This window comes from Podarcis liolepis (assembly GCF_965112155.1).
Source record: "Podarcis liolepis genome assembly, chromosome: 4".
In the NCBI taxonomy this organism is placed as follows: domain Eukaryota; kingdom Metazoa; phylum Chordata; class Lepidosauria; order Squamata; family Lacertidae; genus Podarcis; species Podarcis liolepis.
Window position 1 is genome coordinate 70831836 of NC_139558.1, and position 17803 is coordinate 70849638.

Consider the following 17803-nt stretch of genomic DNA (forward strand, 5'->3'; position numbering starts at 1 on the left):
ATACAAATATTCCATATACTGAAGAACAAATGTAATTCAAAACATTTTGAGACAGCCAAGAGAGATCAAATTTTTCTTACAGAAACAGCAAGCTGAAGATTGGAAATAATTTCCCCTAGACAAGAAATGAGAATTTCACCAAAGTGCTGAAAGCTATTCTCTCAGGAAATAACACATTTTGAAATAAACACTGAAGGATGAAGTTCTTCCTTTACATCTACACAGCAGATCTAAATGCTTTGCCTCCTATTCCCAGGCTATATGAAGCTTATGCTTAAACCAAGTAAGATTTAGTTTCTCTGAAGGGATGAAGATATTTTTAAAGCCCTCTTTTAGCTGATTTTTATTCACACTTGTCAGAATGAAATTCCATAAACTGTTTTTGGTAATGCATTCAAGAGAAACAGAAGCACAAAAAGGGATGAATGCTGAAGTCCCTAAAAATGTACTGGTAAGTGATTTACCTTTTCTTCATATGAATTTATCCAATATAATAGAAATACTTGATATTACTTGACTAGTTTATGGTGGAGTCAAAATTGTTAGGGTACTTAACCCACACATTCAAAAATGTGCAATTGGCACATGCAAGAAAGGCCTAAAAACAAGTGATTTGTACACTGCTTCCTTTTACAAAGTTTTTTATTTATGATTTTCATTTATAACAAACATTTCAACAAAACTAATCCTTAGATATCAAGACTCAACTTCCCTCCCCCTCTTTCTGTGATTCCTTAAATTTACTCTCCCCCCCCCACTGCATATCCTCATTTGTATGCTGTTTCCTTGATAAGGTGGAAGCACGAATTGTTAAGGAACCTCTGTACTAGTTAGAAAAATGCAGGTTTATACATATAGGTATCAAACATTCCTATGTGAATTCATTTGTGTAAGCACCACAGTTGAATACAATGGAACTTACTTCTCAGTGAATATGCATAGATTGCACTGACAAGAGTCTGGGGGGTGGGGAGCAAGGCCAAATTCTACACACACACAAACTAGCCCTTGTTCTGCCTTCCCAAAGTCGGGTGCCAGGTTTTGGGATGGAGGAACAAGGGTGTAGCAGGGTCTCAAGAGCCCCCCTACCTCCTTCCCAAAGCTGGGAAAGTGTAAACTAGGCTTTGAGAAGGAGCTGTGAGGACTCTAGGACCCTTGTGCGTCCTCCCCAGAGCCCAGTGCTTCACTTACCTAGTTTTGGTCTAGGACACCATAACACATGGAAATGTGAAAATGGCACTCTTTGACATCTAATGGTCAACATCTGTGGTATCAACTGTATTTCACAGTAAACGGATTACTTGTTATGGTGAATTCTTAACTCCAAGAAAGCAACATTAATATCACAGATTATGTTTTATATGAAAACATTTCCCTCTTCCTTAAACACCCTTTTGGCATTTTGTTCTAACTCTGGGTTGTTGTGAAGCATTGCTTCAAAGTGCCCTTTTTGAATTCACACACTATTAACTTTGGTGGGCGAGATCAAGTAACAAGAGACATTGGAAAAAACAACACATGCTGCTCTATGGGGAGCAGTGAAACTTGTGCAGTGCACACTTCTAAAGTTGTCCTGCTGAATTTAGTGGGGCTCACTTCCAACTCGATGCGCAGGAGACCTCAGCCATTGATTGACAGGCAGACCTAGGGTGATTTCTGCGGCACACAAGGTTGTGCATGTCTGTTTCCTCAGAAGTAGGCAATGCTGAGAGTTCGTTTGGGTTTTACTCCCCAGGGCATGTCGACAGGATGGCAGCCTGATGTCGCCTGGAACAGATGGGAGGGAAGGAAATGTTGAAAACTGACGTGCTAGTTTTGCTCGGGAAGCAAGCCCACTTGACCTCAGCGGCACTTACCTCTGAGTAAAGGCGCCCGAGGTCGAGTTGCTTTGCTGCGTTTTTCTTGCCCCGCAATCCTAATGCGAAGCCCTGCAGGCTGAGTGTGCCTGGGAAGAGCGTCAAGACTTAACTCTGAGCAAATGTGTTTAGGATTAAACTGAACCAGTACGATCGCCGGGGTGGGGTAGGTAGGCCTGGTAACACGCTACTGAATCCGGGGTGGGGGGCTTACTTCGGAGCAAAGAAACACGCAGAAGTCCTTACGTAACACTCCGTATCCAGACTCCCCCCGAGGCGGTGCCTATTCCTATTCCCATGAGCCTCCCTTGCCTCAAAAACCGGATACATTTCCTTGTCTCAATCATACCCCCCCCCCGCCGGCCTCCTCGGTCCTCTTTCACCTGCTTTCCTCACTCCCACAGACCCCCGTATACTTTCCGGAGACGAAGTTCCTTTGGCTCTCTCGGCCCGATTCATGAATCACAGTCGGGGGAGGAGGAGGGAAGGGGGGGGAACACTCCCCCCCTCAGCGCCGGAAGTCCTCCTCCGTCCTCTTATTGGCCTATATCCTTATCAGTCAGGAACTGGAGGACCAACAAACTGCCCCCCTCCTCCCCCGCCCCCAGAATTCTTAAAGTTGGGCGGGGTGGGGGGGAGCCTTACCAAGTTGTCAGCTTGGACTTTTCTTTCCTCCTCCCTCCTCCCTCCTCCCCCCTATTAGCAGTCGCGCGCTCACCTTTGATTGGGTAATGTCAAGGGAACTGAACCTTAGCACCGTTAGAGAGAGAGAGAGGCGCCCCCCTCCCCTCCTCTCCCTCACAGTACGCAGGCGCGGTGCCGCCGGCTGCACGAGCTCTTTGCCCACTCGCTCGCCTCCTCCCGAGGAGGGCTCGGCTGCGGGCGGGTCCTAGCGCCGCCCGGCCCGGCCCCTCGAGCGCCGCCCCCGCACGCCCCTCACCGGGGCAGAGCGATGAGCGAGGGCAGCGGGGCTGCTGCTGCTGCTGAGGAGACGGCGGCGACGACGACGGGCCCGCCGGGACGGATTAGCCCCCCATGTTTCCCCGAGGAGCCCCAGCGACGGCACAGACTGTGGTGGGGAGCGGCGTCCCGTCCTCTTTGTTGGCTGTGCTGCTGCAGTCCTCGCCCCTGAGGCTCCGGGTGGGGGACGAGGCTTCGAGGAAGGGAGAGTGCCGTGTGGCGGCGGCCGCCGCCGCTGCTGTTGCTGCAAGGGACAGAAAGCGCCCGACGAGCAACCGGAACCAGGAAAACTGCTGGGATTTAATACGGCGGGCTGCGCCGAGGGATGGCGTGTGCCTGAAGGAGGACGGGAGGCTCCGCGAAGAGAGGGAACAAAGTGAGGGGGCCAGAGAGACTCGTCAGGGGCTGCTTCTTGGGGGTCCTCTTTCTTCACCCCCGACCCCTCCGACATTCGCTGCTGCTTGAAACTGACCTTGGAGAGAGTTGGGATCTACAAAAACTAGCAACGTTTTCCTTTGGATTTTCCTTTCCCCCCACCTCTCCCCCCCCTTAAAAACCACACTTTAAGAATACATATCTACAAATATCGCTCAAGGTTTCTAACTTGTAGGTATATTGAATATAGCTGGCATAAGAGATTTTATTGTATTTGTTTATTTTAAATCCCCACCCCACCCAGCCTTGGTGTTTGGGAACTTGCCACTTGAAAACAACCACCACCAGTGCCTTGGTTAGGTATTGGGTGTTGTGTGGCCCTTGCAAACCATGTGTGGAGATTAATCATTTATCTGTGAGAGCATGTAGGAGGGAGACAAAGCATGAACTTAAAAAAACGGAGGAGAGTGTTTATCACTGTTCACCAGTGACTTTAAATTTTGAAGGTATTAAGGAAGTTGATGGGTAAAATTAGTGGTGTGGGGTTGTTGGTTTTTTTGTAAGATTGTTAAGGCGGTATATTTCCATAAGTTGTGCTAAGGTACCGTCAGTGACTGTGTATGACGTGATCCATCAAATATCATTTCCTTCTGACTAAAAGTTACCATGGGTGGGTGATGGGAGGGGGGCTTATAGTCAAAAGTTAACCTGGTCTTTCACTATACTGTGTGTTTGCCCTTTGGTGATTAGCTGAAGGTGGGGTGTGGGTGTTAGTTTGGGTGAGGAGATTTCATGATATTATACATTACTCTTCTTTTTCTTACAACATTAAGATCCCAGATGGCCAATTCCCTCAACGGCCGGAACCCAGGTGGCCGAGGAGGAAACCCCCGCAAAGGGCGTATTCTGGGCTTCATTGATGCTATTCAGGATGCAGTTGGCCCCCCCAAGCAAGCAGCTGCTGATCGCAGGACTGTAGAAAAAACTTGGAAATTAATGGATAAAGTGGTGAGTCTGTCAGTTGAGTCCTTGTACCAGAAAATAGTCAAGACTATTTATATGTGTACATGTATGGTCAGATCAGTTTGTGTCCTTGTTTGGAAAGAGTGAGTGTTTTCACATTTATGGCAGATCCCCATTTAACCGTGGCTCATGTTTTCTCCTTAATACAGAAGAGGGAAAAATACATTTGTTTTAAATGTACCTTTTGATAAGCACAGTTCTTTAAATAGTAGAGATTTGTAGGGTTGTGAATAAGCAGCTTGTTTCCTGTGAACCAAATGTTCTTTGGTTCCCCACTGGAGCATGTTGTTACAATATCTTCTTGAAAATGAAACTTCAGTTAAGGTAATCAAGTTGTGAAGCACTCTTATGTTAATCATATGCATGCAGTTCAATTTGCAGTTTAGGGGAATAAAAAAAACCCCTGCTTTCTCTCGTAGGAATGAACAAAACTTAATGGCCTTGGCTTTCAATTTTAATGGTTCCTTAAAATGTATTATGTGATTTCTTGAATAGTTATTGGAGAGCTGTTTACCATGGAGGCATGGTGTACAAATCAAAAATTATCTGTTAACCTGTATCTGAATTGGAATCACTTATTTTGTTAAATATTGCTGTAGAATAGTTAGCACGTTTAGTCGTTGCAACTTCTACTAAGTTGCATGCAACATCCCTTTTCTCACTGCAGAAAAATATGGTTCATTACTAAGGCAACAGGACAGATATTTAATTAAGTGTGCAGCATTGGCTATGAGGATGATTGATGGCTTTCTTTTTAATCCTTCACAACTGAACAAGCAACATCAGTTGGCATTAAATTCTTAAAACAAAAGAATAGTCTTTACTCATGGCTTTATGGCTGATATTTCACCTACAATGAATATATGAAGTTTCTATATAGGTAAAGAATATTATTGTATATAACTAGGTGGAATTCTTACAACTTTGAATTGAACGTTTATTTGAGAGAGCAATAGAACTTTCATTTGACAAGCAGTAAATGTCTCCATGAAGATGCTTAAATAGCCACAACTGATTCTTAGGCCTTTTACAATTATTATCAAGCCTTAACTTGGAATTCAAGACTAATGTATTGTATAAAAGTCACACATTTGATTCCTGGTGTTGAAGTCTAGAAATAAACTTCTTTGGAACTCAAGTTTTGATTGTATGTGTTGCCAGCCTAGAGATTTCAGAACAACTTTAAAGGTTACTACTACTGCTAAGACTGGCAGTAATTCAGGCTAAAGTGTGTGCCTGTAATACCTTATCTACCTACCTGATTAGGGCAAGTTACTTTAGTCTCAGTTTAGATATCCTATAGATTTTCCATAATTTATGCGTTGCAAGTTGATCATAAACCCTCTTTTCTTTCTGAAGTTACACTTTGGTGCCTGCTTGATACAGTACAAAATCCATAACATGAGAACTGAGAAAACTGCATTGCTCAGGCTCCAGTGCTATGGACATTACTTGAGACTAACATCTTATACCAGTTCATGTCTACCTTACTATTTGTCAATTTAGTCCAGTCCTGTCTGCAGTAGCTCTCTAGCTTTTCTCAGGTGGAGTCTTTCACTTCATTTGCTATATAATCCTTCTAACTAGAAATGTCAGGGATCATATCTGAAATATTCCGCATAACAAACATGTGCTCTACCATTGATCTGTGGCCATGCTTTCCAGAGTAGCTCCAGTTGGATTCAGTAGAACTTGAGTAAAAAATAGTTAGAGTTGGGCTGCTCAATCCATAATACAAAGAAGACATCTCTACAAACTCTGTGGATCTTTGTTTTGTGACATACATTGAGGCCATAATATAGACATCCCTATTGTGCTGTTTGAGTTCCATGGGTCAGGTTTTTTGAATGTATTCAGTTTAAAGATGCTGATATCTTTTTGCTTTTAACATGTTTCTATTAAGTTAAGATTTCATTTTTAATATTTCATTTTTTTTTACATTCATGTTTCTTCCCAAAAGCCTTCCTGGAGGAAAATGAGGATTTTTTTTAGTTGCCCCTTGCGAACCTAGGTTCATTTATCCCTTGTGCATTGTTTCTATATCTAGCACTGTCACTTCCTCACAGCTTTATCTTGCCAATCTTGCTAACCATATTTATCTGATTTCAATGGGACTGATGTCCAAGTAAGGTTTTTATTAGGTTTATAACTTTAAATAGCAAACCGCCTTGGCATGCCATCTCTATCCTATTTATATAGCAAACTGGTAGTGCTAAACAAACGTATGATGGAAACAATCACAATTGTCTGGGATATATGTGCAGTTAGTGGTGAAGTAGACTGATTAATTTACTGAATTAAACTTGCGTACTTGGTTATAGTAACATCATACTTAAGGTGTTTCTCTGAAGCAGCAATTGTTGCCCCATCCTAAGCACTGATTTGCTGACACTTCAAAAGTAGTATGAATGACCAGTATTAACATAGTATCAGTTCATAGAATGGCTAAATACAGTACTGTAGTTCATTACAGTGGCCCTATCCATACAGCTGTAAGTGAGCCCAGATTTAGTTACAGTACTTGTGTCTGTGTGCTGTAGCTGTAATCTAGGAGAACAGGAAGTTGCCTTGTGGGTATAGACTTTAGCAGGTGTGTTCTGAATGCCAAAAAGATACTGTTATTCAGGTCTAAAATTAATGTATTGTTAAATTGTCTATGTAAGTTTTATTTGGACATAACTTCTATAATGCCTTATAACTGGCATTCAGTACTATAACATTTGGAATGTAAAATTATTAGCAGTATTCATCAGATATAGGGATGTAACCTGAGATTTCTTCTCTAAGTGGTATTAGGTCTAAATCTCAGAAAGCTTTCTAATGTTGTTTTCTTGTTTCAGTTACTACGCAAACTTTGAAGGATCTCATTGTTTACATCATTACTGCTTGATTTTTAAAAGCCTTGCTACAATGGCTTGTATCCCTTTAATTTATGGAAGTTCGTGAAAGAAAAGTTTCCTCATCCCTCTGTCTCTTCCAGAGGACTCCCCTGCCAACAGTAACAAGGGAATTGTCACAAATTGACTTCTTTAAGTTAACTTATTTTAGGGCCCAAGCCAATGTTTTTGCCCATGAGAGTATAGGGTCTGTTTTACAGAAGGCTTTAGGAAGTCTAGATGCTATACCTTCCCCCACCCCCCTCTTCCATTGGTTAAGTGTCCTCAGTTGGATCTTAATGTATCCCATTTAAGCTTTTGTCAGTTAATCACATTTTATCTCCAGATTAAATTAAAGTATACCAGACAGGATGATGTCATGATGTTAGAATCCTGTTATTTGTATCTAGAGATGAGTATTTGGTACTTGTAGTGGAGAGGATGCATTTGAACAAACTATTCAGCCATCTTTTGTGTTAGCAGATGGCAAAGGGATGTTTTTTCATAGTTAAAATAAATACTAGATTGTAAAAGCATTTCCAAAATTAAATGCAGCTTATGATTTGATCCTGCAATGCAGTTCTTGCAACAGAATTCTGTGGAGGAAAATACCAGAGACTGCTCAATATGATGAGGTTGTTTTTGTGATTAGAGTCTAACTGGCCCAAGTACAGTTGTAACACTCAGCCATATAAGAAAAAGCCATGGTAACCCTTATTACGCCCCCCCCTTTGAAAGTTCTCTTTTCTTTTTTTCTTTTTTTCTTTTTTTTGAGTAAGATCATTAGCTTGGTTTGCACAATATGGTAAACAGAACTGTGGCTTCCTGGGGTCACATAAATGCAAGGGCTCCCAAATAGGAATTCACAGCCGCTTGGGTCATCTCCAGGACTTTTTGTTGGCACATTGAGCTTAGTAAGTGTTTGGTTTAGTAGGTTTTCCAAACCCAGGCTTGTGTTTAAGCTTTCTCCTAGCTATAGCATGTGATTAGTTGGGAAAGAGTTTAAGCATACTAACCTGCATCTTCTTCTTCTTATTCTTCATTAAATTTGTATACTTCCCTTCCCCGGAAGATTCCAATGTAAAAATACAAAATGAAAACATGAAATATATAATAAAACAAACCAACCCCACCCCCCAAACACATTTAAAAGAGCATAGAATGTTAATAAGCCAAAGGCTCAGTGCAGGGAGGAATAAAGTGGCTGTGGCTCCGAGTTTCTCTCTAGGAATCCACATGTTTGTGTGGTCCTGGTAATGGTAAGCTGTAGTTTCACATAGCATGTGTTGCGAATGAAGCCTTTATGCCAAATTTGAGGAAATTTGGCTTATTCTACCAATGGTTAGTTAAGAAAAAGCAGAATCATGTTTGCTCCAAATATAGTTAGATTAAGCTACTCCCCCCCCCCCACTACCTTAGGTAACGGGGCACATCAGATTTTACAGAACTGAAAGTGGAAGCTTTTAAACTCCTTCCCATGTGTGTGGCACATGAGGGTAAGGCTTGCTATGGTTCGTTTTCAGTCACATAGTGCCAAAGGCTTCTCTGGTTTGGAGCTGTATTTAAAAGCCTGTTATTTATCGTCCAGATGATCTGATAGATAAGCACAAGTTTGTTGCATATTCTACAAAAAATCAGTATACAAATTAAAATGATGGCTTATCTTTTAAATATCTAAATAATCACTGTGCAGTTTTTCTGTATATATTTCACTCCAAGTGTTTCATAACAAAAATGACAGATTATTGTCCATAGCTCCATATTAAAAAGTTTCATAATAAGAGATATGCAATAAAAATCTGTTAAAACAAGCCATTAATAATTCATTGCAGGAATGGTGTGGTATCCTGTGTCCTAAGAGATGGTAGCACAATCACTTAAGATGTTAATGTTGTTTTTGGTGGTGATAGTGGTGGAGATAAACATCCCTAGACAACTTTGGAGGCAGTGTTTGGAACTCTTGGAAGCTACACAAATTATTGTTCATTTCAGTACCTTATTATGTAAGCAGAAGGTAATGGACATTTTGATTGTGCTGCCTGAATTTGATTGGATTCAGTAAGTTTGTGTCCAGTGCTACGTTTTACATGTCAGACAGTATAAATCTATATGGATGGCAAATGTAGAGCTGTATAATGTGAAATAAACAAATTGCATACACTTCATAGGAGAGGCTAATTACAGTTTGAAAAGCCACTTGGATGTTTTGTTTGTTTATTTAAAATATTTATATCTTGCATTTCTGCTTGACATCTGGCCTCCAGGCTGGATGACAATAAAAGAAAGCTAACACACAGTGTAAGAATAGGGGATGGCTACAGCTCAGTGGTAGAGCATCTGCTTTGCATACAGAATTCCTGGTTCTATCCCTGGCCTTTCCAGGTAGGGTTCAGAATACCCCTGACTGAAAGACTGAAGAGCTATCTAGATAGAACTAGATAAACCCAGCATTCGAAACTCCCATTGTTCTAGGCGCGTTTTGTGACCGGGAATTTCATAAACGCGAGCAGTTTCTGAGTTCAGGGTGCAGTACTGCGCCTAAGATTTCAGATTAAAATTGCCACTGTTACTCGGAAGTAAATCCCAACCAAGTTCAATGGGGCTTCCTCCCAAGTAAAACGTGCATGGATTGGGGACCTAAAAACTTTCTTTTCTTTTAAACCCAACATGTTTTGTTTAGGTTTAAGTTGTCTTGTTTAATGTACTTTTAATGTATGATGTGCTTTTAATTTGAAATACAATAGCCAGTTATCTACCTCACACTCTCACAAATTTTGGAGTGGGATCATTGGAGGACCCTTAAATCTTAGGTTTTCAAACTGAACACTCAAGGTGGGTGTCTCTGCCATCAGTTGTAGAGGCCTTTAATATGCGTTCATTTTGGTGCCAAAAATATATATTTATATGAAGGAAAGGGAGTGTAGGGAGAATCCAGGGCTTGTCTGCAGAGTGGAAGGAAAGGAGGACCTTTTTCTGCCTCCCCACTTCCAGCCACTTTCTGAAGATTCGAGAAGGAACCCTCTTAAGAGTATTAGGGGGGCAGCCAGGGGAAGCATGGCTTTGCTTTTTGCAGTCTTCAGATGAGGACTAGACCACGTGAAAAATGAACATAAGATTTTAGCTGCAGTTCATTCATTTTCAGCTTTGTATTCTTGTTATAAAATATGCACCTAGACATTCTGTTGTTGAGCCCATAACCTAGGTTTAAGGTGCCATTTAGCTCCTAGCTTTCATATCTCAGTTTCTAAACTGGATAGACCAATGATTTGACTAGGGTATGATGTAAAATATCCAATCCCACCGTGCTCAGGTATTGTTGCTGCTGCTAATTCCAGTAGGAGAATATGTTTCCACTGTGGACACTACAGAATATTTAAAGAAGAGTAGCTGGAGGAGTTGTGTGTTCAAATTTCACACTTAAAAGTTAGAAATGGAGCTCTGAGAGTGTATTATCTATGACTGGGTTGCTGCTCAATATTTTGTTAGTAGATGAAGTAAGTGCTTCAGTCGTTTACATTTTTTCCAGCAATGACTTAGCATTTTCAGTTTGGGATGGAGTTAGCCCTTTGGAAGAATGGTTTAAGGTAGAATGCTTCAGAGGTCCTATTATTATTATTATTATTATTATTATTATTATTATTATTATTATTATTATTATTATTAGTGTAAGGTGGCACATGCACTCCCCTCCAGGTCCATTTAACACTGTGAGGTAAGTTAGGCTGAGAGATATTGTGAGTGGCTCAAGGTTACCCAGTGGGCTTTGTGGCTCTGTGGGGATTTGCACCTTGGTTCCCCACTCTAACCACTACACCACACTGGCCTGGAACAAAGATCTCATAGAAGCCTGGTCAGGCACTCTCAATCCTCATAATGTCTGAAGCAGGTGCTTGCAGCTTCAAATATTGTGGTTCTTCTCCCTCAAAAGCTCAATATTGTAATTTCACAGAACCAGATATTTGACCCTTGCTAACATTTTAACTGACCAAATATTTATTTCCTGCATAATTTGGTTGTAGTCAGGAAAATATTTATCACTTGTTGCATGCATGTTGTTGTTTAATTTCATATTACTTAAAGCACTAGGTACTTACTAGAAAAGAAAAATCCAACCAGTAAAAGTTAATGAACACTTACTACCAGAATAAATGTTTCCTCAGTTTGGAGCATGTTTTGTAATTGGTAACTAAGCTACAGTTGAATGGGTCAGCTTTTTTATTGCAATAGCTGATGACTTCTTGCTTATTGTTAACGCATATATGTTAATGCATATATTTGTGGTGTTGGACCATCCTCATAGGACAGGCATAGGTAATCTCTGGCCCTCCAGATGTTTGGGACTACAATTCCCATCATCCCTGACCACTGGTCCTGTTAGCTAGGGATGATGGGGATTGTAGTCCCAAGCATCTCGAGGGCCAGAGTTTGCCTATGCCTGTCATAGGATGTAGAATTAACAGTGGTGTTTTATATATATATTCCCCCTTTCATCTTAAGTCTTGATTCAGTCTTGATTTCAGTAGTTTTCTATTTATGCATTCCTGCTGTTGATATCTTTTCACATGTTTACATCGCTAAATTCTTTATTGAAGTTTATGTCAGCAATGGATAGCATCCAGCATTGTTGCATCTTGAATGAAGAGCTGAACTTGTATGAGTACAAGTTCTGTGAATGGTAGCTCCTTTCCTTCATAGTGTGACAGCATCAGCTGTTGCCTCATAAATATACTTAGTCACACCGGTAGTGAAAACAATGTTAAAAGACTGCTAAATTTTCCCCCTAAATTTTAATGTCATTAACCTGGCATCAGTTATGTGTTCTGTAGTTCTTTTACTTCACTTGATATACAACTCATTGGTTTTGGACACTGCTTCCAATTGTTGCTTGGGATTTATATTTTTCAGTCTTATAAACTTGAATCAGTTCAGAGGTAACAGGAAATCGTTTCCCAGTATAAGAATAAGCTGCAGTGGGCATTGGGTTCACATGCACTCCTCTTCTTTTCTTTCATGTCCACCAGGAAATAGAAAGCATTTGTTCTTGATTTTGAACTAGCCATATTTCCATATGACATCTGAACCAGGATCAAACCATGTTTTCAGCCCCACAAGTTTGGACATCGTGTGGTATTCTTAGTTTTCAAATCAAGATTGGGTTTCCTTGCAGCAATGAAAGAAGAGGTGGGAGGAGGGAGTGTGAAAGCTGTTGTTTTCCTGTACATTTGAAATTAGCTATTTTATGTTCTTCCATGCTACAAATGTCTGCAGCGCATTCCTGACCAAATGGTTCTTGTTTCATCAGCAAAGCTAGGATTGCTTGGGACAATATACAATGTTTTGGCTTAAATATATGCTTCCAATGCTGTCTTTGATATACAATAAAGTTTTATCTATTTAGATAATTTATCATTCACGTGAAATTTAATTGTTCTTTGCTTCTAGGTGAGACTGTGTCAGAACCCCAAACTTCAGTTGAAAAACAGCCCACCTTATATACTTGACATTTTACCAGATACCTATCAACACTTGCGACTTATATTGAGCAAGTATGACGACAACCAGAAACTTGCACAGCTCAGTGAAAATGAATATTTTAAAATCTATATTGACAGTCTCATGAAAAAATCAAAACGGGCTATAAGACTTTTTAAAGAGGGGAAAGAGAGGATGTATGAAGAGCAATCACAGGACAGGTAAGAAAACTTTGTTTGGCCAATTGGTCATGGCCAATTCTAGCACAACTTTATTTGTATATTTCAGCAGTATTTGGATACTTAACTATTTGAGGACATAATGTTTATTTTCTGAAAACAGCGACCTGAAGGTCAACTAGTAACTCATTGCATTTTTAAAAATTTCTATAGTATTCATAACTTTTAAGTGAACTTCTGATGCAACTGTTTTCTTATGAAGTCTTACTTTTTATGTACAGTTCATATTGTACAGGAATATAGCCTCTTTAGAGTGCCATAGTTGGAGGTTTGCTTTCATGATGCATGTAAACTAACAGCAGGGTTACCTATCTTTTTGGGCCTATGGGCATATATGCAAACTGGAGAAACAGCTATGGGTTCAAACACACTCTGCAATCAAGCACACACTGCATCCTATTCTATTGGTTTCAATAGAATGCATATTCAAGTCTAATTTCAGTGCGGAGAGGGACCTTGAGGGTACCAGGGAAGAACTCTTGGGTGCCTGTCTCCCTTTGGGAACCATGTTGGTGACCCTGCTTATGCATTTGGAAATTTGAAAGTGGAATGGAGGTAGTTCCATTCAGTATTTATGTAAAATAGTTTTGGAGATGCTTTGTGGCCAATGTGAGTTTGGTGCTGGATTTGTCAACACTTCCAAAATATTAATTTGACACTTGTTTTCCTGGTTTCATGAAGTAAGGTGTTGGTGACAATGATCATCCTTAATAATAAGCCAATCATTCTGGCTTATCATGGTTTCTTGTGAACAAGCAGCATATTGAGATACATAGCCCCAACATTTTTTCTCTGTTGTAGAAAACCAGGAAGCCTTAGCTTCCCATTATATCTGAACCAGAAATTATGGTTTGTTGTATAATTGGCAAGCCAGTAACAACCAAGGCTTAGGGAATAGCTATCATGGATAGTTAGCGGGGAAAAACATGATTCCTGGTTTTGAAAGTAACAGGAAGCTAAGGTTTCTTAGTTTATCCCACTCAAGGGCAGGAGCAATTCTGCAGTGTTCATGGTACACCAAAAAATCTGACTTAATCACTGTTGCAAACAGTTAAAAGTACTTATTGGACATTTCTTTATTTCTGATTTTATTTGTTCAACAATCATGTCCTTTGTGGCCTGTAGAGATCCTGCCAAAGTTGTGTCATGGAGCTCAACATTTATTTAAAAGACTAGGCATTCATACTAGGTATTTTAGTCTTGAATCCTAGTGGCAAGAAAAGCTACTTCATATATTGATTTGAGTGAAATTATTTTCTGAGCAAGTTAAGTTTTGTATGTGCTTGAGAAAGTAGCAGGAAAGAATATAATAATTAAGAATGTTGCTTTGTGAAGGAATCATGCAAGAGTGAAGAGACGTGGATGTTAAGCAAGGGTGGAAGATTCAAATGGAAATTAATGTCTCAAAGCTTTTTAAACTATGGAAAAGGTTTTCTTCATTTCTTACGTAAAACAAATGCACCCATAAAGAGTTTATGTGTAATGGAGCATGTGTGAACTTTTGAGTGTGTGTTAAAGAGCATAGTAAAATAGTACTGCTTATGATACTCTTTCATTCTCAAAGTGTGGTTCTGTTGTTGACGTTAATAGGCCAAGCTGCAAATAGCAAGTTAGTCATGCTACTTTGCATTTGACAGGGACATTCCTCCTCCTCCCCTTTCTTTATAAAATCCTTACACAGTTTGTAGCTCCCATGTAATGTCAGATGCAAGGGAAAACATCACTTCAAAACACGGGTTTAAGAGTGGAGAAGTTTTTTTATAATAACTGTGGCTAGCACCATGTGGTGTTGCATTTGAATGTATGCATCATTGAGTGATGCCAAGTAAAATTCAAATGGAAATAGATGATGTAGGTTGCTATCTGAAACATACTTAGTAGGGAATAAATCCCATCGAATCCAGGCTTGCTTCTCGCTAAACTTGCATTGGATTGTACTTCTTACAAATCCGGCTTTGAGAAACAACAAGAGGCAGGTAATAAGCATTCTCAGTGAACCTGGACATTTACAGAAGTAGAAAAAACAACAAGCCTAAGTTCTGCTGCCACCGCAACCCAACCTAATCCTCAGTATCTTGCTGGAGTGGGGGTGGAAAATCAAGAAAGAGGAGGAGCGAAAAGGAGTACAGGCAACTCCCCATTTGTTTGGGGATTGCATTCCGAGGCACCGTGCGCATCAGTGGGATACGCTTAAGCCTGCCCTATTCTATCCCGCTTCCTTTTCATGGCAAAAACAGTGTGCAAAAGAGTTCATATGCGTGCCAAACACATGCAGTTGGGAAGTGGCCTGTATCTTGAAAGAGGAAGTGATTGCCCGGCATGAACACTGAAAGAGAACACTGTATATATATATTTTTGCAAGTCCCACTTCTGCCTCCATATTAGAGAGCAACTATGAAAACCAAGAAGCAGTGGAAACATAAGTGAGTAGTATGCTGATCTGGGTCTTCAGTTTCTTTGAGAGGGTGGATGAACACTGTCTTCTTCATGACTCAACGTTAGTGAATCAGTTCAGATGTAACAACATACCATGTATTGCCACATGGGTGAGCTGGCACATGCTCAGGCAAGCTTGCTCCCCCTTATTTGTGTTCAGCAGGAGGAGTTTTGAAGTTCCATAGCTTATTAATAAAATTGGTTGAATAAATTGCCATTTGCCACCTGAAAACAGCAAGAAACTACAGTTTGCTACTGTTAGTGAAAGCTTTGATCTTTGTCCCTTGCATACAAAGGGGGAGGGGAAGACACATTTACTTGAGGCTTGTGCTAGGTTCTTGCATCTGAACTGGACCACTGACATACGTAACTAGAAGCATGAGGTCCTCCATTTATATTCATGTAACAAACTGGTTGGCTTGTTATGTCTGAACTTGGCCAGTGATTCTCAGTTTACTTCCTATTGTCACACAAACCATTTCCCTGTTAAAGCAAACAGGATAATGTTTTTAAAACATTTTTTAAAATGTTTTTAAAATAGGTATGGCTAATCCTTTGTGAACTTTACAATTCATGGCAAAGGAGAGCTCAAACTGGTGAATAAATATCCCTAAGCTGTGTTTAGTTGTAACTTAATGTTGCTTATTTGAACAGTTTTTTTCAGAACAGAATGTCTTAATTAGAAATATGAAAGCCTGGTAGAATTTTTTTTAAAAGAGGAAGTACTTTGAAGTGGCACATTGCTGTCTTTTTCAGAAATATATTCTGGCAGTCTGTGACAAAAACAAATCAAAACCTCCTTAAGTCCAGGCATACTGCCGTGATGAAGTTATTGCCTGAGTGTTTTACGTGCATTCTAATGCTAAAATGTACTTCTTAAAATTGCTAATTTAAGCATACTTAGTTGCTGTTAAAGAGTTTGATAAAAGAGAGATGATTCTTATCTGAAAACATGGAGGCCAGCCAAATTAGCTGACAATCCCACAAAATCCCTGGTTGATCTGTGGAATGGGAAGATGACCTGGATTGGTTGATAGGATCACTCCCAAGTGCCCCTGCTCATTGTATTGAACTCTGTTCCTTGGTTATTTAATGAAATGCTTAGGTAGAGGACTAAAACAGCAATGAAAGAACACACAGGTGATTATAGAACCTTTTAACCATTGCCTGGATGCAGTGATGGACTGTAGATGGCTAACAGGTGGAAGCTCAATCCAGACTAGAGAGAGGTATTGATGGCCAGTAGACACATTGATCTGGAGTGGGAGTACATACTGTTCTTGATGGAGTGGCATTCCCTGTAGAGGATCAGGTTTGCAGTTTGGGTGTGCTTCTGGATGCCCAGGTGAATGCTGTGGCCAGGAGTGCTTTTGTTCTGCTTTTGGCTATTGTACCCACTACAGCTACACCCTTTCTTGGAGAAGACAGATCTGGCCATAATGTTGCATGCCTTGACCATTTCCAGATGTTACTATTGCAGTGTGTTCTGGATGTGCCTGTGAGAAGTGTTAAAAAACTGTGGCTGATGCAATGTGCAGTGGCTCGGATTCTTCCTGGTATATGTTTCTCAGATCATGTTGGGGGTGTTGTTGGTTTGCTTTTGTTTGTATTTTGGTGTCATCATTTTGTCAAAATTTCCTGAGTGTGTGTCAGTTTAATCCAGGACAGGGGACTTGTGGCCCTCCAGTTTTGGGGATCTAGCCAGCATGATCAATTGTCTCATCTGGAGGATCACATTTCTCCATCCTTGTTCCAGAGAAGCTGTTTGCATGCTGCCTTAACATTAGAGTAGACACAGATCTTATTTGAAATATGAAAAGGAAGCAACATCCTGATGGTATTGATCTTTTACTTTTAATCCTATTAATTAATACTCTGTGAAGAATGAACAGTAATGGCTTTCAGAGCTTCATAATAAAATCAGTGCTGATCAGAGACATTTAGTGATATAGTTTGTTGTTGACTCAGTTGGTATCCAGATGAGAGGTGGTCGCCTATACAGTAAATGTTTGCATTATCCCTGTTGTTCATGTAGCCCAAACTATATTTTTCCTTTTTAAAAGTACCACATTGCTTGCAAGCAGTGATCCTTCTGATGCCAAATAGTGTGTAATCTGGTTATGTTACAACCTGCCTAATCATTGTTCTATGATAAGAGCAATAAATAATAATGTGCTTGTGGAGTTAAACCCTTTCCCCTCCAAGTTAGCTATTAAGATTACCAGTAAACTACTGTTTTTGCAGTGCAGAAGCAATGAGCTGGTGCCGTTTATGAATAAAATCACTAGGTCTAGTTCCTTCTCTCAGTGATTAGAACAGTAAATGCTTTAAGGTCTGCAGTGCAAATAATCACCAACAGTGCCTCCTCTAAAGCCCCTTAAGCTAATCAAAATGTATCCAATCTTCAATTAAACTTAATAAATGAGTGTTGCTTTTATGTTTCAGAGCTGTTGATAACATTTGGATTGGGAGAACCTTAAAGATAGGCAGCATAAATTAAATACATTAAGTCAGTCTTACTGCTAAGAACTTAATGGTTTTCTTTTTCCTGTCCCTGCTCACCCCA

The 17803-nt window shown here is 40.2% G+C and overlaps 1 protein-coding gene and 1 long non-coding RNA gene across 3 annotated transcripts in view; one reads left to right on the top strand and one right to left on the bottom strand.

The window, feature by feature from the left end:
* Window positions 1-624: 624 nt before the first annotated feature.
* Window positions 625-2233, bottom strand: LOC310704792. The gene is made up of 2 exons (XR_014525003.1): window positions 1857-2233; window positions 625-1767 (listed from the first exon to the last, which is right to left on the bottom strand). It is a non-coding gene; the product is annotated as an uncharacterized lncRNA (long non-coding RNA).
* Window positions 2234-2482: 249 nt separating this feature from the next.
* The window catches only part of CBLB (Cbl proto-oncogene B), a 59991-nt gene continuing 44670 nt past the window's right edge, over window positions 2483-17803 (top strand). Inside the window, exons 1-3 of one of the 2 annotated variants that reach the window (XM_083498581.1) lie at window positions 2483-3422; window positions 4025-4199; window positions 12533-12783. In XM_083498581.1, coding sequence (XP_083354707.1) covers window positions 4032-4199; window positions 12533-12783 — 419 coding nt within the window. In that variant the 5' untranslated portion in view covers window positions 2483-3422; window positions 4025-4031. Of the gene's footprint in view, window positions 3427-4024; window positions 4200-12532; window positions 12784-17803 lie in introns of both variants that reach the window. The other variant, XM_083498582.1, reaches the window with a different exon arrangement.